The sequence below is a fragment of the Crocodylus siamensis genome, chromosome 3 (genome assembly GCF_052110815.1).
Source record: "Crocodylus siamensis isolate JL-2025a chromosome 3, ASM5211081v1, whole genome shotgun sequence".
Lineage (NCBI taxonomy): Eukaryota > Metazoa > Chordata > Crocodylia > Crocodylidae > Crocodylus > Crocodylus siamensis.
In genome coordinates this window covers 101871632-101894702 of record NC_143397.1, presented here as the reverse complement: position 1 = coordinate 101894702, position 23071 = coordinate 101871632, and the positions used below count along the sequence as shown (strand labels likewise).

Below are 23071 nucleotides of genomic sequence, written 5' to 3'. Positions count from 1 at the left end.
GCTTAAACATTTAGGATGAGATTTTGCATTCTATCTGCAAATGCAGTAAACTTCTACAAACTACATTCCCAGGCATGTGAAGCATGCATTCAGAAGTTTACTATTCTCTCCTCTCACCAGATTCAATCCCCTCAACCAACTCCCATCATTACCTGGGGAAATGGAAGAGTGACCATAATATTCTATGAGAGAGGCTCATTTTCAGGATTTCTACTCCAGTTTTGCAAAGCCAAAAGATTCAGAGAAGCCTTTAAACTCCATGTTTCCAATGCTAAAACAGTCAACCTGCTGAAAGATTATCTGTCACTAATTTAAGCATTTTCTAAAGACCAGCCCAAACAACAACCCTAAGCTGAACATCCTCAAGGTTGGGGGCGTGTAGCTCTGAATTGTATTAACACTTCATGCTTCATTCCTGTCAATGCAAAGCTACTTATATTTTTTTTAATTGAAAAAAATTAGTTTTCCCACCATAAACTTCTTGCTGTACTTCTGTGATCTTTAATGTTCACCAAATGATGAACATTTCAGGAAAATACATGCTTTTAAAAATGCTTATTCAAGGCCATTTCTGATCCAGCATCTCTGGAGACTATATTAACATCCAAAAGAGAAACATTCTTGGGGAGATGCCAATTTTTAATGTACCACATCTGCTCATGACAGCCCATGACCTCTTATTACTTTACATTTTGAAACACTGCTCTGTTGAATTAACGGTGGGCAATGGCTGTTAATTTCTGCAAATGCTGTATAACTTAAAAATTGTAGAATGCAAGGTACCAACTTGTCTTGTCAATACTTTCCTATAAAACAGTGAATTGGCTTGTTAAAGCTTTTGCATTTTAAAGTAGGGCAGAAAGGTCACAAATATATTTAGCGAGTATCTTTCGCGGCAGCTCTTTGGAAACCATCTCACAAAAGTGTAGGCTAAAGTTTGTTCTGAACCCAGATATGGAATTCCTTGAAGAACGAGATCATAATGGGAGGAAGCTACATAAAAATGGCTAAGAGACTCTGTAGTTCTGTGGCTCTCAACAACACGGGCCTTTTTCTGCATCACCTAGGCTAAAACTTGAATATAGTAAACTCGAGGAATAGGGAGTTTCAAGTTTCTCCCCACAATTTCTTTAACAATTCTCTTAACAACAAAATTAATTAACTGGATGATCAATTGACTAAATCAAAGAATCCCTAAATTCTGTCAGTCTCCCATTTTCCCCTAGCCTGCTTCCTATTAGCGTCCACATCACCGTAACTTGTCTATTCAGACACACTGGTACCTCTGCAAATGGAGTTCAATCTTATTTTTTCCCCATTTTTCCACATATAGTTCATACCTTGCAAAACACATGACCTAGCTAATCTTCTGATGTAGAGTTGCTGGAATATAACTAACGTCCATAAGATCCTCAACTTATTTTGAAAGCTTATATGATGGAAGGGGGCAGGATACCCAGGATTTCTTTTAGAAATGCAGTACTAGTGGGCAGCTAGCTTTGACTTTTGAAACAGTAGCTGCATAAGGCAAGGACTTCTTAGGGTTATATATTTTACTGAACCAACTATGTAGCAGGGATAGTTAGTTAAACAAGCTTTTGAGCAGAAGACATTCTTAAGTCTCTGATTATAGGGAGCAAGACAGCAAGTGAAAAACATCATAGGGAAAGGGACTGAGAGAAACTCTCAGGTGTAGCAGACAATTAGCAGAACTCACCAAGCCCATTATTTAATGTTGTTGTATAGACTAGCTCCCATGCATGAAAAAAATGTTGATTATAAGTATTCCCTACTGCCACTCACAGACGTTCTTTACATCCAACCAAAAGAACTCCCAATCTCTCATGATCCCGGCAATTTGAGGATGAATGTTTTAGTCAGGTATGGGCAGAAGCAGAGATTTCATGAGAAATAAAGTTGTAAGATCTTCACCGTGCCCACCTGCAGCATATTAAATGAATATGCAAGGACTGGAAGTAAATGAAGCACAAAGAACTGCATCATTACCACAAACGTTTTATTCAGCCAGCTCAGTTCCAAGATTTGGCTTCTATCTAGAGAGATGCATCCAAGCCACCAAATTCAGATGGCTTGGATGCCAAAATTTTAAACATCATCCAAATTTTAAACATCATCCAAATTTGTCAAACCTGGGATTATGACTCCTGCTGACTTTCAGATCTACTTCCCCTCCACCCCCCAGAAGCAAATATTTGAGGTCATTTCTCAGACTTTTGAAATGGTCTCTAAAAACTTGGAATATTTAAGAGTGCCACGGTGCTGCTTAGGGAAGCTGAAGAGAAGACACTCAAATTTCACTGCTCTCTGGGCTTCATTTAAAGGATGACATAAAATAAATATTATTTGATGTCTTTTTTTGTCAAAGAGAAGAGTTTCAGGGAAGCTGTTAAGAGAGGTCATACTGGTCTTTAATCTTTCCCCAGAAGACATGCATGGATAGAACAAGAGGTTAAAAGCTTAAGCATATAAATGCCAGAACAGAGACATCTAGTGGCTGTAACATTAAAAGTCGCACAGACTTTTTGTTAAAGAAATACCCTTAACACCCTGCTTTGTACATGCTGCTTGTATTCAATAAGCGGGGAAGAAAAGCAAACAAAGTATTGATGCAGAATGGAGGAAAAGCCAACCTGATATTTGAAGATATCAAGAAAGAATAAACAGGAAAAGCACGACACCATTTTTCAGGCATTCTTCCAATTATAACCACAGATGAAAAATGTGAAGATAAAAAGGGAAAATTGCTCCCCCGCAGCCTCCATTTACACTGTACTATTGTGCTTAATCCAAAGCCCATTGAAGTCAACTGGAGTCTTCTGACCTTTGTGGGTTGTGGCCCAAACTCTATGTGTAATTATGACCCCCTCATGTAGAAGAGACCTCTGCTCCCTCCTACTGATATCAACCCAATTGAATCACTGGTCCTATGGTAACCAACAGCTCTGACTTCAACCATGTGAGGCATGAAGAAATTACAGGATTATCAAAGCATTCATAGTATTCTAATGGCTTGCCAAAAACACAAATAGTACAGATAAAAGGGACAAATATCTTCAAAAATTCTCTCCTAGTCAAAAGAATTTGCTTTTTGTGAGCACACAGTTTTGTTGAGCTCACAACTTTCTAGTGTTTCTTTCCTGTAAACAGTTACGCACATATGCCTCACTGGTGTTGCTGGAGCTGCAGAGCCAGCTGCTTTTCAGACCCCCCGTAGATTCCTACATCTTGAGCACAGCGTTCAGGCTTAGCTTTCACCTGCCTCCAAGGATGGGATTCTGCCATGCAGCCACACTGGGGCTAGGCCTGTTGCTGCTGCCTCCCTTTATCTGCTAACCTCCCCTGCTAACGCCGCAGCCACAACTGAGTTTGCCACCTATAATAAGCCCTTCTTCTCCAGGAGCCTCTAACTCATGCACTGGTTTAAGTGATTCAAAAACAACTTCTTCAAAGATACAAAGCAATCAGAGAGACCGGTGAGAGGCACAAACATACTATACTGCTGCTTCTTATGTATGCTATATCCTTTCATTGCCTTTTTTCTTTTTAACACTAAACCCAGGTTTCCCTACCCTTGGACCATGTAGATGCGTCTTGTCTGTGTGTCTGCCAGAGACTCCTTTTCAGTTGCTGCTACCCACTCTCCTATCTCCTTTTCTAGGTCAAAATCTTTAAAGTTTCAATATTTTAGTTTTGGATTGGGAAAAATAAATCTTGCTGGCCTCAGAGTAACTAAGCGGAGGCATTGCCCATGTAATAGCTTCCCCATTATTTTCTTAGGGACATTTGGTATTTTCTCTGGCTCCATCTTATCGATCAGAAGGCAGGGTAGATGTGCACCTTTATAAATTAATTTCATAGACTAACTTATTAGTGACACTGTTGCCTTTCCTGCTTGTTCTCCCCCAATAGCCCCCTCTGATTTAATCCCATGTAGTCCAATAAAGAATATTACTTTACAAACTAAGTCCAACATGATTTTTGCTTCTAGGGCAATATCAAATAAGCACAGGTGCACATAATATTAATAAAAAAAACATAGACAATTCCCTTATTTTCCAGATAGTAAGGCCTCCTACTTATCATTTTTTTATACCCAAGTGCTGGAATTTTCCTTCAAGACAAACTTTTACCGTAGTTTCTATTACACAAGGCTTTGAGCTGTGAAAAATGTTTTCACATGGCTTCAACTTCAGTTCCAACTTGCCCAGTTTGCGCTTTGATGACTAATTCAAAGCTCTGGCCACATTTTTTGAATTGTTGCCGATTTTTTAAAGTAAAGCCCCACGTCTCAAAGATCTGAGGTGATCTATTGCTCCACATGAATACAAAGAGTGTGCTTGCACCTCCAAGAGAAAGCCCCAGGAAAGCTTTGAGCAGAGTGAGAATCATCCCGATCAGTGCAAAAGAAAGTGTGTGTCATGGCAGACTGCTGGGTTTCATGTGGTTCTAATTATTACCCTCCTCCATATTATATAAGGGAAATAAGCCAAGAACATAATTAGTTCATAAGGAGCAGGTACACATGAAGATTGCAAATGGTCTCCTTCCCTTCCCCTGATAGTCCACACAGAGCTAAAAAGCAGCATCTATGGTATCAGAAAAGTGGCGACAAGAGTCATCAGCAGAAGGAAGACATTGCTCATATAAATTCTCCATTCTCCAGGTGTGAATTCAGCTAGCTGGGGTGCAGTCTATCCTGCTGACAAAGCATCGGCCTTTGATAAACAGGATGTTAGTCACCCTGAGAGCTAGGCAATTGCCTTGTGATAGCCTGTGCAAGGCTTCATATTTTTCTATATGTTTTGATGAACGTGTGGTTTGCTAGGCATTGCACCTGTTGACAAAGAGTAATGGCTTTAAAACGAGGATATATGCAAGTGAAATATTGATCAATATAGCCTGTGAACTAATGAAATATCCATCTTCCTATTCTGCCATTGCTCCTGTAGGCTTTAACTAGTTCTTACACACCTGCCACTCCTGTACTTTTGAAGATTCATTTCTCTTGAGATTTATTTCAAGATCCTTCTTCTTACTCATCATTCTTTTCTACTCTGACATTGGAAAATGTTATTTTCTGTGACAGAGCTGCCTTCCAGTTCCTTCCATCTCTATCTGGCAGCGCCTTGATCATTTTAAATTGCATTTGCAAACAGAGCTGTCTTGAAAAAATGATGAGCCACATGAGGCCTAGAAAAGTTGCCTCACCCTGAGATGCAGGGGTGGATAAACTCAGAGGGAAGTTCCTTGGAAGGCCAGAGGATGGTAAAGTTTTTTCCTCCTTGACCTTTGTGAAAACTAGAACGATGTTACACAATCAGCTCCAGCTAACTCTGAAAGATCTTTCTTGAAAAAACTGCTGTTCAGAAACTTTTGTAAATGGCTGTATTGGGTTGCATTGCTTGATACAGTCATTGGTAAGGGTTGGCTTATGTGACATGCTCTTCATTAATCACTAATTATGGGAAAATTAATGAGCCTATTATCTCAGTAGGCTTGAGTCCAAATTTGCCTAGGCAGCAATTACGTTTGAGAGTTTTATTGTCACCTTGAACAAATTTTTCTATGTTGCAAAAATCATATCTGCTGAGCATGACACGTCATGCTACAGCAAGGGTTCTGCACGTTTGCTCTTTTGTGAAGCAGGAGTTGGCTACCAAGGGTTTGTTTCCTTGAATCTGGCATTAGTGGCATGACTTCCTTTCATTTGGATCAGGGCTGTGTCCACCTTCCAATCAGTCAGGGGCTGCACACCCTGAGGGTTGCACCAGGGGCTGGAGACTATGTGGGCTGCACCAAGGCAAGTCACAAGCCACCCCAACCCGCCCCCCCAGGCCACACATTGCACAGATGCCCCTCCATACCCACGCATCACAAGTCTGCATGAGCACCCCTCACCCACTGCACGTGGTGTAGTCCCCTGCTGCATCAGAAGACCACTCAGACCCAGACTAACCCTCACTTCCCTGTGGCCATGGGTCACGTTGTCCCACCCCTTGGGCAAAAGCAGGAAGCAGAAACTGGAAGAGGAAGGGGGAGCCTCAGACTCTGGATGCTGTCGCAGCCAAAGCAGTGGCGGGAGCAGCAGCTGGCCAGGAGCCCGGGAGCTGTAGATTAGCCCTTCGCAAGCCACCTACAGCCTGCAGACCGGTGTTTATACAGCCCTGATTTGGATAACTAGGAAGCCTTGTGATCTTCCTGTTTTCCCCAACTGATTGCTGGATTTGTTTTATCCCTATTTTGGAAAACCAAATCTAAATAAAATCTCACCCTGATGTATTGGAACAAAATCTGCTTTGACTGTACCTGGAATAACTACTGTGAAGGGCTCACAGGTAATGAGTTATAAAGCCCTCTTCCTCTAGGGCATCAGCTCAATGTGCAACTTGTGCTGTTTCTTTCCATGCACTGTGGCTGCACCTATCTTTGATGGACTTTGCATAGTGAAATGATGATCTGTCCTGCGTCTCCTGGAAAGGAGTCTGTGTCACCAAATCAACGATACAATAGGTAGGCAGACAAATGCTATGAAGGCATGGAGCCTTGGCTACCTCATGATCTCAGGAGACAGTGACTTCAGGCAAGGGATATGGTAAGCAGCCATGTAGGAGGCAGGTTGACACTGGCCTGCTTGGAAGAGGCTGAAGGAAGTGGGTCTTCCCAGGTCAAGGGAACAGTAGGCCTCAAGGAGAAGCTAACCAGGCATTAAGCTTAATGTTACTGTTTTAAAGATAGGAGCTCTCTAAAAAGGTTTTCTTTTAAATAGCTAATACCTTGCTGTAAGGAGTCTCTTTGATCAGTGCCAGTGCCTTTGACCCCTTCCTGGCATCTGGGAACAAACCTCTAGGTCTCGAACTTGAGCCATTGCCTCTGTCACAGGATAGACTCATAAGATTCTCTCCTCTCAGTCCTGCGAGTGGATTGCAGTCCCCTCTGTGTCCAATGGGATTCCCTTTACAGGGCTTGTTCCCTTTACAGGGCTGGTTTATTCCCTTTATTGGCTGGTTTATTATTTTAATTCCCTTTACAGGGCTGGTTAGACTCTGCAATTCTCTTCCCAAAAAGGCAGCATTCATGGGAATCAGTGATCTAACATCCTCTTTAAAGCAAAGCATCATTTATTTAGAGCCAACGCATTTCAGAGAAACTAGAACTTAAGCGCAGACCGACAGACTGCATGCATGTCTAGCTTTTCCTCTGTAGCTCACCCTTCCCTAACACTGGGAAGATCCTACAGCACAGACTCCCACAACAATTTCCCTCTCTCTCCCCCTCTCCTTCCAAGGAAGCCTATCTGCCTAGAAGTGACCCTCCTTCTCTTGAGAAAGTTTTATTCATTCTTTAGTGCTCATCTGATCTTGAGGCTTCCAGTTTTCTCCAAATAAGGCTTATGCCTTATTTAGTATTCTAACCGCTTTCTCACTGTCACTCAGTTGAGTGTTTGGGTGTGTTTATTTAGTGGACAATTGCTGTTTGCTTTTCCCCAAATCTCCTATTAAGTTAGATCAATAATTCATCTAATAATAATCCAGTCAAAAGCACCTTTACCTCATTGATCAAGCTTTGGCAATATTCACATGTTAATACAGAACAGCAGCACAACCACAACAGCAGCACAACCACAACAACAGCACTTTATAGTTAATAGGGCAAATGTGGATTCAGATGATTCTATCGCTATCAAAATACAAAATCACAATCTTACTTAAAAAATGGTGTTTATTAAAACTCCTAGAGCCAAATGAACCAAGGGGCTTCATTACCTTTTTAGAGTACTTGTGCAAAAGTCTATGTGGCACACAGAGACAACTAGTGGCTGAGTAACATATACTATACCCATTTGCCATATAAAAGATATAACAGTCAAATAATTGTATTTCTTGATAACTTTTTATCTGAGAGTAACAGATAAATCTGAATAGATAGCAATGTCCTACTGCAAAACAGCTCTTTCTGTCAGTCCTATAACAATTTTCATTACGACACTAGAGATGGATGTTGAACCTGCCTACCATCAGGACTGGAAGTATTTTAGACTCTAAAATTTAGAGTAAGGGAAGAATGTAATGGATCATGGTATAACAATATAGGTAAGAGGGGAGAAAAAAGACTTCACAAGTCAAAGTGGAAAGAGTATTGTTATTGGATTCTCCATGGAAAGATAAAAATCTTTCCACAATAGAGTGCTGCAAAATAAGAACTGAATGTACTGGTTGGGGCAGAGCCAGAAAGATGCACTGAAAAATTGTCAGCCAGGCTTTGGACTCAATCTGTTCAAAATGAACACCATCTTATTCTCCTATTAAGCAAATGGGCTCATTTACTTCTTTATTTAATTAGGCAAAGCTGCTCTACCTGATTCCTCAGCTAGCAATGTCAAGGAAAATTATCTGGAACGATACCCAAATCTGATGCCCTGTTCATTATTAGATAGACTAATTACAAAGTTAGTGGATATTTTTCCAGACCTCTGGAGAACATACTCCAAGCAACAGAAGGAAATTTGTTTCTGTGAGATAGTGGGTTTCCAACCCATGGTTCATGGGCAAGACATGGCCTGTAAGACCCTCTAGCACTGTTCACAACCAGAGGTGGTTTTGCTTTCCACACACAGATGCTGTTACAGGTTGACAGGAAAAGCAGAACTTAAAGATACTTGCTAATTATGCCACCCATGGGCCCACAGAGATTGGGGACTACTGTAGCAAAGAAAGATTTGAGGCTATATTGACTCCAGTGGAGCTACACCAATGTATACCACCTAAGGATTAGGCTCCTGAACGTAGTGGTGTGGTTAGCATATAAAAGAACAATAAACTAAGGATTACATGCATCAGGGGACTAAATAAATATGACTGCAGTGCTTTAAGCTTCCATCCTTTCTTGGAGCATTCAAAGTCAGAGAAACATGAGAGTTAAGGAAGGAAGATGTAATAATTAAGGCACAGACCATTAGGAAATCTAGGTTCCAGCTTAGCCACAAATTTCTTGCTGCCATAGGACATGGCATTTAAACCTTTTTGACTTTATTTGTAAAGGCCTCAGGCAAAGCTGGCCTTAGGGAAAATAGTATCCTTGGTGAATTTGTATATTGGCACCCTGTCCCAAGTCAGCAGCACCACTTCAAGCAAAGGTAGGTGGGTAGGGGCACAGGGCACAGTCCAGCGGGGAGAGCAGCATGGTGTACCAAGCAGATACTGCTGCTATTCTGCAGGAGCAAGGCTGACAGACTATAGCAGGCACCACCCCCCACCCAAATATGTGCCTGGCCTGGCTTCTCCCGGGCAGAAGCTGGAGGTGCGGGTGGGTTGGGTTGGGCATTGCTTCTCCTGCCTGGGGCAGGGATCGGTCAGGGTGTGGTGGGGTGGGGAGAGAGCACTGCTGTGAGCACAGGCTGCTCACAGGTGTCTGTGCACCTGTTTGGTGCCCCCCTGACAACAGCGCCTTGGGCAGTCACCTACATTGCCCGCCGCTAAGGCCAGATGTGGCCTTAGGCCCCTAAAATTGTAACTATTCAACTAACTGCCAATGGTACTCAGGCATCAATATACATCTGAAAGTCTAGCCCTTTGTGCCTCCGTTTACCCAGTAAAACTGAGGATAGTGACTCCTACATGAGAAAGGCTGTGTGAAATTTAAGAAGCTAGTCCTGGAAATACTTTGTGGTACCATGGAAAATTAGGATGTACTACATATGTCCATTGCAAATGCATACATAGTGCTCATGTCAAGTACTCTGACTCAATAACTAAATAGCAGCAGCATTTAATCCATGCTACAAAGCTCCTAAGAAGTTCTGCATAAGACATTCATGAGGCATCTATATGGGCAGACTTGGTGCAGTGACAGGCATAGGTGTGATGCCTTCTCATTTGCAGCCAAATTTCAGATAGATTTTACTCCTGCATTCCCTTCCATCTTGCATGGGGGTGCATTTCCTTTCAAAAGGAGAGCTGATTGACAGTCTTTAGCAGAACTCTGTGCAAGCATCATGTCAGCAGACAAGTTACCAAGGCTGAGAGTAAAGAAGGAGCACAGGCAGGGATCATTGTGCCGTTCTGTGCTGGGAGAGTACCAAACAATGGAGCACTGACCTGCGGCTGGGGCTTGCTGGTTTTATTGCAGCACAAAAAAACCCCAGCTGGGATAGAGCCCCAGACACACAGCTGAACAATCCCAATTCTACTGAAAAAAGAGCTACAATATAAGATAGCCTGTTATTATATATAGCTGAACCTGTATACAATCTATAAAGTAACCAGTGAAGCTTGAGACTCTGATATTGATCATTGGCTGGGTGTAAAATGAAAGAGACAGCTATATATTAGTTTCTTTCCACCATTATTTGTGCGCGTGTTGAGCTGGATGAACAGCTAAGAAATGACCAATTTATAATGGTGCATAAATCTGTTGTTATCATTGTGACTAATCAATTCAGACTCTCCAAGACACATGGTAGCAATTATTTCCTTCCCCTCCTACTCATCCCATTTAATTTATTTTTGAAATTTATCTCCAACGCATGGCCTTTAACGGGTGGCCATCTCAAGGTGTTTATCTTTCTTTCAGTGCGACGTTAAATATTTTTCAACCTTTGTTTTGACATTTCAGGTATTAAGAGAGAAAGATCTCTTGTTTGCAGCAATTTGAAAAACTATAAATAACAAGTGAAAATCACAGGGATGCCTTTGCTGGAATTTCTTTTGCCTGGTTTCAGCAAAAGTTAAGATGGCTTCCCCAGGCTTGACAATAAAATAGGCCAAGCCTTTAGCAATGTACAATTATGCTGAAGATAAGTGAACCACACAGATCTAGACTATCAAAGAGACTGGCCACCCCAAGTAGTCATTCAGTACTGATAGTGTTGAAGTACAGACAACAGCATAAAGGACAAATGTTTGGGGCACTTGAATTATCTTGCTGAATTTGATATTGGGACTCATGTATTCAAACTGTGTGTGTGCGCACTATTTCCCATTTTTTCTTATTGTATTCTTCAAATCCTGCCCCCAATTCTCAGGTGTGATATGGCTGCTCACAGCTCTAACACTGACAATCAGATTACTAAGGACCTCTTCTACCTACTGCAGTTCTTAGGACCCCAAAATGACATTCCCATGAATTGGTATCTGGCTTAGGAAAAGGGTCATTGCTAAAGTGTCCCCACAATCTAGGTGGACCCCAAGTAATGGGGAGGGGGCCGGGGAAGGAGGATTAAATGCTAGCATAAATCTGAGTGACAGTAGAACACAGGAACCGGCCAAAAAAGACCAGGATAAGCAATCGCATTAACTGTACCTTCAAGTCATTTTATACTTACATCTAAACGATTATAATTTCCTTTCCAGGAGATAAGAGATTTTTCAGACTGTACCTCAACACTTCTACTAGAATGGGAAGAGGAAGCACCAAGAGCACATTTAACCAGTACATTCAGCTACACCTTTGGTGTCCCCATAGATATTTACTTATGCTCAATTCAAAAAGATAGGCTAAAAGAAAACCCTCCTTCCAAATAACCCTGAAGTTTTGAAGAGTAGAAGTTTTGTGTGCCAGATACAGAGTTTTTCAAGTTTTATGTGCCAGATTCTGCTCCAACTTAAAACAATAAGCTTTTCCACTAACTTAAAAAGGAATCAAATCATTATACTCATTTTTATTAAACATAGAGCAGATGCTGCCCTCTCTCCCCCAGTGATATTCATTCACATTCTTTAAGGAAAAAAAAGAGGCTTCAATAGTATCCATGCCCCTTTTCTCTTTGAATACTAGAACAGCCACACCATATCAGGATGATGCATCTTCATTGTTTCATGTAAGAACTCTTGTGCAGTAATAAGGAAATTCCATTCAGGCTGTAGCAACTGGATCTTTATTAAGTGCAATGTATTCAGTGGTGCTACTTGCAACCATGTGGCACACGATATTCAGGGCGGTTGCTCATTGCCTGAGAACAGAGCCTGCTGAACCTACTGGTATCACCTGAGAACAGAGCTTACTGGTGTCACCCTCAGAATCATCCTTCCTATATGTCCTGTTCAGCCTGCAAGGTCCCCTGATGGGTCAAAGGGAGGTACAAGAATCCTTGGAACAAACAATAAAATTGCCAGCACAGGAATGTTTCTTCCTGATCCCAGGCTTATGAAACGTGGGACTTTCTAGCCTTCCTTTTCTTTATTCTGCTGCATACATCTTTGGATTATTTTCTATTATAATTGAACAAACATTGCAGAATGTCCTCAGCAAGAGAATCTCAGTTTCTTAATAATAAATAATTACATAAATAAGCTAGGAGCAGGGATCAGAAACTTATTATCTGGGATACCAGCAACAATCTGTTTGCCAGTAATGAACAGACCAAAAATCTTTGGTAGAAGTTATTGAGAGTGTGATTCTGGCTAGGGAAGAGCAACAGTGCCTCAGATTATGTTTGCAGAGATTTCTCGAGCAGGACAAAGAGCAGGGAAACCACTGAGTTATCTAGTTATTGCAAGTTTTCCAGTTTGGTTCAACATACTATCCTCACTGTTATTGAGCTGGAGAGTGGTGGCTTCTGAGTGACAGAGTTGGCACAGAAACTTGAAGTCAAACTGAAATCTCTCCATTGCCTTTAACAGGAGCTACATCAGACCCATCTCTCTCTCTGACTACTGTACAAGACACACACCTATATGCTGCTGCATTATAAAAGTGCTGATAGCAAAAATGGAAGATCAAAGTGCCCAGACATTTCCATGGGAAATGATAAAAGTTTGTAAAGAGGACAAATTCCACATTATTCAAATGAGGAGCATTCATAAATGTTGATTAGGGCAAATTTCACCTCTTCAAATTGACCCATTTACCCACAGAATGGCTCAGCTGTACACTGTTCTCTTTGGAAGCTGTACGCTGCTTCCAAAGAGAACTTCCATTTACAATGGTAAAAGTTCCAGTTCCAGAACAATTACAGAAAGTGCATTAGCAAGTTGAGGCCAGCTTTTGTTTTCAGTTATTCTGATGTCATTTTGGAGTCTCTCCAGGAAAGTGAGTGATTGCAGAGTCACTCAAGGGAAACTTAGAAGAGAATCTTGTCAACAACAAGTCCCAAATGAAAGTCTGAGAGGAGAATTTTTGCTCTTGAGCTGAACTGATAGTGTTCTCCATATTCTGTAAGTATTGCCTTTTGAAGGATCACTTCTATTCCCTAACACAGAACAGCGAGTGCTGATTTTACTGGCATGGTATGGTGTTCCTAGAAATTCTGCCCAGTAGCATATTGAACAAGTAGGTTGCTTTTGGCAGAGAACTCAGAAAAATTGATCACTCTCACTGCAGCATAACAGAGTTCACACATTTCCTTGTCACTGGAGCTTTGCATTTCTAGCACTCCACCCCAGCAGGGAAGACTATGCTGTTGCCTATTTGAGACAAGGCTACTGCTGCTGCAACCCCTGTATATTCTTATATTTTGAAACATCAAATAGACCAAAAAAAAAGTTTAAAAGATGCCACTGTAGAACACTGAGAGCAAGCTGCACAGGAAGACCATATGACATTAGACATCACTGGATATGGCACCAAGCCACTACTGTTTTGGGGCTGTCATTACAACCCTAAAAGAACCTCCAAGAATGTGCCCAGTGTATGGGTTTTCCTGGACTAGAGAAACTTTGTACATCGATACACTAACAGCAATGCAGAAACCTCTGCATTGACAAGACCTAATAGAGAGGGGTAGAATATTTGTCAAGAAGCCAGATTTTTCTAATCTATATATTCCTGAAATATATATTCCTCCAGAAATAGGTTTTAAATAATTGGGCACTGGAAATTTATTTTGTTCTTAGAAGTACTCCCCAGTCTTTAAGAAATATTTAGATTTTTTCTCTGTACAAAGTAGAAAGTGAAGGAACCACGTATGTATTCAATAAACAATGTACCTATCACATGGAAACCATAGCACACAGGGAATGCTGCTATACTAGAAAGCTATTCAAAGAACTGTTTTATTCCACTTCCTCTATACTATAGAAAGGGAAAGGGGAAAAAAAAAGGCATTTGATTTTCCTTACAACATTCAATTTTCAGTAAGTGTGGAATATTAATTTAGTGAAAAGACAGTGACATCTGCTTTGAATCCTTTATTTATTTTTTTTAAACTTGGCCCTGGATGGAAATGCACCGCACTACAAAGAAGTCAGTAGTGATCATTTTCCACTCACGCCTTAGTCTACAAGCCATTGATTGCATTCTGTCAAATCACAGTCTTCCAGATCACAGCACAGAGTCCCTTGCTGCTGGACATTTCCATATTTTAAAATCTAGCTACACCACCAAAAGGATGGAAAACAGAAAAATCTCCAAGACTAATTCTCATTCACACTGAGACTCCTTTTTACTACTCAGATTTGGTGAATGGCTTTAGAGTAATTAGGAACTTCATCATGAAAGACAAAGTCAGTCCACTATATACCTGTTACGGTTTCACCAATGCATGTTCACCAAGATCATGTTTTTTTAAAAAGTAAAAACAACATATATTAAGATACACTGAGCATGTATTTTACTTTTATTTTACACAGACCCTGCAAATGGGCATCAAGCACTTTTCTGGACTCTTTGTGATGTTATGCATTGGTTTTGGCTTGTCCATTCTCACCACCATTGGAGAACATATAGTATACAGGCTGGTCTTACCACGAATCAAAAAGAAATCCAAGATGAAGTACTGGCTCCATACAAGCCAGGTATGTATTCTAGCAGCACATCAGTCATTCTGTCATTTAATAGTACTGCTGTTCAGTAAAGGCCAAGTCAAGTCACTGGAAAGCCTTCTTGGCTTCAGCGGGTTTTGGGCCCGGCCTTAAAATATTTTTAGGATTATTACTATACTCTGTTCCAATGCATGTTAGTGACAAGTTTCACAAGTGACATCAATTGGAGCAGGAGTGAGCCTCTTCAAAACTCATTCCCCGTGTTGATACTTTTTCCTCAGAGCAGTAAGCCTTTCCTTAACAATCGGAAGGAAGTTGACATTGACTTGGAACATTTATTATGATGCAAAAAAGGAGAAATTTTCAAATAAGCCCATGAGTAGGTTACATGGTTCCAGGGGTTTGTAAGCTTAAGGCATTTTGACAAGAACAGTCCAAATTTCTGTACACACGGATAGACTCTGCCACTTCAGAGGCATTGGGGGGAAAAGGAGTCATAGCAGTTAACAATTCTCTGCTGAGCGCATCAGTCAAAACACAGGAGGTCTTATGCTCACTTACACAAAGGCCTTTAGTAAAGATTCTCAATTCCCATATTAAGATATGGTAAAGAGGGATAAAAAGTAATACAGGAAGTAATACAATAACATTATTCTTACAGTTAATCATGGCCTGCCTCATCTATTTGGGTAAGCCATGATAAGGTACATACACTAGGGCAATGATAATTGTGTCTGCTGTGGACTATGTAAGGTAAGAGTTTGGAAAGATGAGGTTTACTTAACACTGAAGAGAGAAACACAGAAGGGGACTTCACTGAGGACTTCAGATTACAAAGTACATAATGCAAAATGAACACTACCCCCAACCCTTTTTTTTTTTAAATCCTTTGAATACTTTTTTATAACTCAAACACTTTGCAGCTATTCATGTGCTTTTGTATCACAGGACATTTTTTTTTCCCCACAAGGTATGTTGTGTCATTCTTATATTAGTTTTCCCCTAAATGGTGTTTGGGTTCTATTTCTCTTTGGGACTTTGTGCACCAAGGACCATGAATAGACATTGCATTTGTCCTGGGAGAAACCATTTCCTCCTGAGAGAAAGTGTGATCATTCAGACACCCATGTCTGTTGTCACAGAACAAACCCCCAAAAGGTTCATGGGATAAGATGAGCTAACAGTTTGTCTTGGGACATCACAAAGTCCATCTAAATAGTTGTTCAGAGACTGTATCACTGAATCAGTGGCAGAAAACTGGCAGTGCATTCAAATGCTCACTAACCTCAATTATAAAGGCAGTGCATGTAGAATAAAACCCTGTTAATTCAAAATGCAGGGGACCAAAAAATACTGAAATAAACAGATTTGAATTCTCCAAATTACAGTATTACAGCTTATTATACTACAGCTTATTATACAGTACTACAGATTATTATACAAAATCACTGTACAGTATCTCATAGATTTCATAGACATTAGGGCTGGAAGGGTCCCCGGAGGATCATAAAGTCCAGCCCCCCTCCCCAAGTGCAGGAAGTCAGCAGGGATTTGAGTACTGAGTCATTTCTGGAAGTTGTGAACCAAGAAGAACTATAGTATTTCTCTGTAAAGAGAGAAAGAGGATATTTTAAACATAAGTTGTAGTAGAAATAGCCCCACTTGAGTACTTTTGAGTTCTTAGAAATGTAGAATCCACACTACACTGTAGCTTGTTAAGGATATACAAGTATCCTTGGAAGCTTTTAGGAACAAGTTAGACAAATAGTTGACTGGGATGCTTTAGTTAGGGATGATCATGCCTTGAGCAGGGGATTGGACTAAGTGACCTTGTGAAATCTGTTCCAGCCCTAATTTTCTATGATCTTGTATTTTATTTTGGAATATCAGCTCTTAAGAGCTTTCTATACATACAAAAAATGTGAGCTCATTTCCTTGGTCATTCTTCTTGTGAAGCTGAGGCAAATCAGTTTTTTTCTGTCTGCCTTTGGTAGTACATAAAAGTAGCAGTCTTGCTAGTTAATAACTTCATAAAAAGGTACAAAAATTGCATTTTAGAGATACCAAGAAAAAGAACCACAGGGAAATCCATTCTTTCTTAAAATGTTATAGCAAGATAAGATTCATATTAAGGCCAAAAATAATGCCCCAAACCCCACTTTTCTCCAGATATAGTAGGAGACCTCCATCTCAGTATATATGAGGTTAACGTTTGTTTGTATCCCTGAATGTGTGGCTGGGTATAATGCTGTACCTGTATTCAGGCAGATCACATGCCAAGTCCATCCCAAGACGAGGGCGAACTTCATTTGATTTGCACTGAAATTGCTCCAATTTGTTTTTCACTAGAGATTACATCGTGCGCTGAACAGTTCTTTTATTGAAGAAAAACATGAGCCCAAGACAAAACGAGTAGAAAAGAGGTAAGAAGTTGCCTTATAGGCTTATTTTGAAACTAAATTTGTTCAGACTGGCTATTTAGCTATGAACCTAAAGATATTCCACAGAGGCTCGGAGAAAACTGTCACTTTGATGATTAGCCAATAATAGCGCAGGCTCCACTTCTTCAGCTGTGCAGAGAGAAGCAAAAATGGAAGAGTTTTAATTTAATAAGGAGATATTTTTATTCATTAACATTTTGTCCACACTACAATTCATAAATCCAAAATACCCAAATATCTTCCCAATACTCATTGCCAGCCCAACATTTTTATAAATGCTGACACTCCTTTTTATCCTCTGTTGCCTTTTTGCCAAGCATGGGAGATGTCCAGGTAGCATCCCAGACACAAGATGGCCAAACAGCATGTAGGGCAATCCTGTCTTCCACGAAGGGTACCCTAATACTGAAACCCGGTCTCCAGGCAACCATTTTGCCACAAGAATTGACTATAATCGGGGACCAACCCAAAAAGCAAGTACCTTGTTTGTATGTCTCTATAGAACACCAAGCATCTTAAACAAAGTACAAACAAACTGAACCATAAGGATAGTATGTCATCTGAAAACAGGATGCTGGCTCACATTAAGAAAGAACTTGAACGGTTTCAACTGAGCATTGTTGCCATGGGTGGCAATGTTTTTGAAGTGGTACTTGTATGAAGGAAATCTGGATATAGTGTTGCTTCCCTATAGGCAACTAAAGATGAAGATCAGTCAAGGTAGCACTCTTGCAAGTTACTGCCAAATAATCTCCACTACTTGTATCCAAAAAAAAGACCTTCTCTGCCATCATGATGGAGACACAACTATGGATTTCATTTGGTTTATTAGTTTTGGAGTCATTGAATATGTACTTGAAAAGTAGGCTTTTGGACAAATAGGTCATGTGAGGAACTGAAGGGTGACATTTGTACATATACAGAAACATGAATGCTCATCCTTCCAGTGTTTATTCCACCTTCTCTGTCACTTCCTAAGGAAGCTCAGATCACACTCACATCCTTTCCGTTGCAGCTTCTTAAATTTGAAAGCACAAACATTTGAGGTGCAAAGATACTTCTTTCAAAAAGGTGACTGGTGCAGAAATGTCACTTGTTAAGAAGTCTGGCTTTTCAGGGGCCTGAACACCAAGAAACCAATGTAAAATAGCTTTTTAGTGTATTTGTGGGCGTCTTGGCTCCCCTGTTCTTTCCTGTGTGATATCTTTTTAGCTGCTGTTTAAAAAAAAACTCCCTAAAATTGTGAGATAAAAGCAGACCACCATCACAGAATAATACAATTTGGGCAGGGCTTTCCGCTGACAAAGTGCAGAAAATACATGCAGACACTCCTTATACAACTGGCTTAGAGATAAAAACCATGAAAATATGCTTAAAAAGAAAGGGGAGATGCAGAAGGGCAGTTTTGCAACCTCCGATTAGACAGGGTTGCTGCTATCAGGTTCTAAACACCCTTGTTAAAAATATGGCTCAAGCTGCAGTATGAACAGGACCCTGATGAATTCAGCTCAAGGCTTCTGGTAACGTACAACACAACCATAATGAATACTAATATAGCGGGAGATGCACTGTGCTCTCAAATCAATTAAATGACTTTTTTATTCCTCCTGGAGGTTGTTGTCTTATACTTCCCCACTTCTCACCATTTATAATACAGCACAAGTTATTTCTGCCATTTCTCTAGAAGGACCCTTCAATACTTTCTTCAGTCAAAAGTTCCAGAAAGGCTCGTCTAAGACGGTGCTCACATATCCGCATGACCTCCACACCTAACATGGAATGGGGTTCATTTATTTTATGATCCTCACCTACCCCTAACTCTGAACGCACGTGTAATAGACAACATAGCTACTATTCAAAAGACTTACTTATCTCCATCCTCTTTGGCCCTTTCACTACCACTACAAGAAGCAGCAATGGGACAGCTCTGTGAAGAGTCTTATGTGATGACTGTAGTATGTAGGGGGGGAGGGCAGGGGACACACAGATGGAGTCATTCAAATACTGGTCTTTAATAGCATCCTTAATACAGAATAAGGCCTCTTCTTCCAAAGAAGGGTTTCTCATAAAAAGTGCATTATACCTGCTATGTGAGATCTGAACCATTTTGGGAACAATGCATTTGGGTACAATGGACAGGTATTATGTTTGCGCCAGCACATATACCCTTTTCCTGGTACAAGACATAAGCATACAAGTGTTCAAGTAGTTTCTGGCAGAAAAAACACTTGCGATTCCACTATAAACACTTAGCTGTTTCAGCCAAGAACTATGTGGGAGAGTGACATCATGTGCCTCTATGGTTTCACATAGTGGGATGAGGGTCCCTCGGACTCCCAGCATCCCACAATCTTCTGCTTTCCATCTCCCTTTCCAAGGGAAAGCCAACCGAACCTTTTTGCTTCCACTTTCTTATTTAAGTAGCAGATGATAGTTTGTGCCCACCTCACTGCAGCTGGGACTATTCTTAAGAATAATGAGACCTTTGATAATATAAAACTTTATGGAAACATTAAGGGCTAGCTCTACAGAAGTGCGTTTTAGACACCTCACTGCCTCTCCAGTTTGAAATCAGACAGGCACCCAAATACTTCTGTAGATCCAGGATTTAGAGTTATCAAACCTTCCCTTTTTTCTGTTGGTAGGTAAATGACTAAGGCTTGCTACATGTGCCAAATGGCTTGTATAGGAGAGAAGATTAAGCGAAATTCAGGGAGGTCTGCTGAGCTCTTTGGAGTCATAAGAGCTTTTATATAGCCATCTTGGGGAAAATAGTTTTAAGTATATCTGGTGCCAGTAATGCAGATCATACATTTAACCATGGATATTGCACCCTTTGAAGAAGTAGGTCAGGCCTCAGTGAAAAGCTCTCTCCACTCTTTTTTCTGTAGTTAGATGAAAAAAAAAAAAAGCAGCACCCATGCTGTTTAGTGCACTAAATCTGAAAACGCATGCGGTCAGAACCGCTTCTTGCTATGCCTAAAGCTGCAAGATGTATTCCAAACATGACACATTTTCCAGCATTCATTGGCATTTCTGAGGCCCCCTGCTGTTAACAGCCCATCATACCAGAGAACTGCATCATTTGTGAATTTAACAAAATAAGCACTTAAGATACAAGATTATCAAAGAGTCTTTCTACTCTGTTTAAATGCCAACTGGTCAACCATACATACTAGATGCAAGGCAATTTACTCAAGTAGGTGCGAGACTGAATGCACTTTCCATTCCTGTTTCTTACCATTACAAACTCCATGTAGCCAAAATTGACGTGACTCTTCGCTCCATTTTCCAGGCATCTAGAAAGAAGTAGCTTGATTATCAGCGATGCTCAGCCTCTGCAATTTGCTTATAAACTCTCAGGATCAAGCCCCTTGTTATCTGTCTTTTTAGACATCTGTTCCTTTAATGGCGAGAGTCAGGAGTTGTTTGTACAAGTGCCAATAGAATCAAAACCTCCTAAGTGGCCTGCAGACCCATCCCCACCAGAGACAGGTTGAGATGGCTAGCATGGTATTTCCTACCAGCTGCTCTGGGCTTCCCTACAGCCCTTTGCTAGAGCTGGCCTGAAATTTTCTGACAAAACTGATTTTGCACCAGAAAATTATGATTTACAGAAAATGTAACGTTTCACAGAGAGAGGGAGTATTGACAAACTTTTTCAAGCCTGGTCGGCTGCCGAAGCCTGCAGCTCCAGGGCAGACGCATCAAGTAGACCATGCAACAGTTCTGTGCTCTCCACAGTCAAGCAGGGAACCCAGGAATCCCTCAGAGTCACAGTTCAAGGTGGGGATCTCAGCATTTCCAAGCCTGGCAGCCCCAGCTGGAGCCAGGTCTCTTCTACTCTATAAGGGTGTCACACATCTGAGTGTCATCCTCCTGTTAGACTGCCCAGTTCCTACCTTTTGCCCACACTGGCTGCAATCTGGCTTCTGTTGCTCCTTCCCAGCCATAGTGATGACTCCTTGCCTTTCCAGTCCAGTCCTCACAACAGCTCTCTGTCTGAGCTAGACATATGTCTGGCTTTATTATAGGGCTGGAGTAGAGGGAACAGCACTCAAAGTCTCCATCAATTTCAGTCATCACTCTGCTGGGAGAAATGGATAAAGAAACTCAAGCCCACTCCCCACCATCAGATGTATAGACCAGAGACTGCCTATTTAAAACAAATCCACCCTTTGCTGTTTCCCCTGGTCAGTTCCTACCTCCCCTCTTCCTCTCTCTGCAAGGCAGCTTGTCTCCTTCCTCTCATATTCTTCTTCCCAAGATAACCCTCCTGACAATTATCCCCTCACCATCCTCCCTTCCTCCCCAAGCCTTGTGCTCTGCATACACCCTACGCAAGTCCCCAGCTGCTGCAGGCTTGCAATTAGCCCAGCTGAGGGAGGTAGCTAGTCTTCCAATTAACCTTCATCAACCAGAACCCTTCCTGGGGTGTAAGGCTCCTATTCAAATGCTGGGAGATGTCCCCCACACTTGGAAGTGCTGTGTGAACACAGTAGAGTGAAATGATTTAATTTTAAATATGATCAACTCTTTGTGCAGGTCCAATGCAGGGAACAGTCAGCACTCAGTGTGGAATACAGCCAACCCCGGCAGTTGCCACCGGCGGAAATACATCTACACGGATGAAGGGCAAAATGAGGTGACCACCCGGCAGCACCAGGACATACCTCTGCCCCAAATGCGGAGAGAGACTCCTACTTCACTGACTACCAACGGGAAAGCAGACTCCCTTAATATTGCTAGGACCTCAGTGATCCAAGAGCTCACAGAGTTGGAGAAGCAGATTCAAATGATCAAACAGGAGCTGCAGCTAGCCATGAACAGGAAAAATGAGCTGGAAGAGTATCAGAGGACAAACAGGACTGCAGAGCCCTAGGCCCCCAGGCCCCTTGTACAAATTACAATGCACTCTTGTAATGTCAGAAAGAGGCATGGAGATAAAGTGAGAGATATGTCCTCTGTCTTACTGCAAGGCAGAATGACAGCAGCTGCAGCAAAGACCTTGCTTCTGGCTCCTTGACCTTTCCAGAGGATGAAGTTCTCACTCTTTCTGTGAGCAGCACTTGGCTGTTCTGAAAGGTGGCCTTGGACCTGGGAAACTGCGAGCGTCCAGACCACACTGTTCCCATCTCCTTCTCACAACACAAAAACCAAGTTTCCACTTTTTAGCCCTTTCTGTGCATTCATTAAAAAAAGAAAAGAAATCTATACTGATTGTCAGATGTGCATCTCTTAGTGGTTTTATTTGGTTAATATAAACAACAATGGGTTCAAGGTCCATCCACCCCAGGGGTTCCCAATGTTTTGGCCCTGAAGGGCTATTTCAAAGGGTCAGTCCTGGGTGGCAGGCCACATCAAAGGGGGTCACAGGCCCCTGGCTCACCCAGGGTCTTACATTAGGTCTAAATTACATTTTGAAAATCCCACTCTTCATGTCTTAAAATTTCAAAGCCTCCAATGCATTTTGAGGCCTCCTTTTCACATCAGTGAGAATCAGACCTGTCATTGTAAAGGCATTTACTCCAAATGTATCTCTCTAATGCAATCTCTGAATGTCTCTCTTCAGTCTATTTGGATTGGAAACATAGGGGAAAGAAACAACCTGTTCAGCAAGGCAAGCAGATAGCACATCTACCTAAGTGATTGGCATTGCCCAACATTAATTTAAACAAGATTTCTATTAACCTTTAATCAAAGCCCCACCACACTTCATTGGAGATAAAAGGCAGGAAGAATATTTGTAATATTTTATTCAATATTGTCAGTGGCACTCCAAGAACTAACATAGTATTTCCAGAACTGGAACTATCATTTTATCCTTCAACCTATAGCATTCAATCATTTTGCTGTAATTATAGAACTGACCTAAGTACACTTTTCAAAGCTTTCTTTGAATGACTGGTAGCA

The 23071-nt window shown here is 41.3% G+C and overlaps 1 protein-coding gene across 2 annotated transcripts in view; it reads left to right on the top strand.

Moving 5' to 3' along the window:
- GRIN3A (glutamate ionotropic receptor NMDA type subunit 3A) overlaps positions 1-22379 on the top strand; it is a 133687-nt gene extending 111308 nt beyond the window's left edge. The window contains exons 7-9 of one of the 2 annotated variants that reach the window (XM_090038897.1): positions 14586-14750; positions 17067-17140; positions 21704-22379. In XM_090038897.1, the coding sequence (XP_089895023.1) occupies positions 14586-14750; positions 17067-17140; positions 21704-22040 (576 nt within the window). In that variant the 3' untranslated portion in view covers positions 22041-22379. Of the gene's footprint in view, positions 1-11369; positions 14751-17066; positions 17141-21703 lie in introns of those variants that run through there. The other variant, XM_090038898.1, reaches the window with a different exon arrangement.
- The last annotated feature ends 692 nt before the right edge of the window (positions 22380-23071 follow it).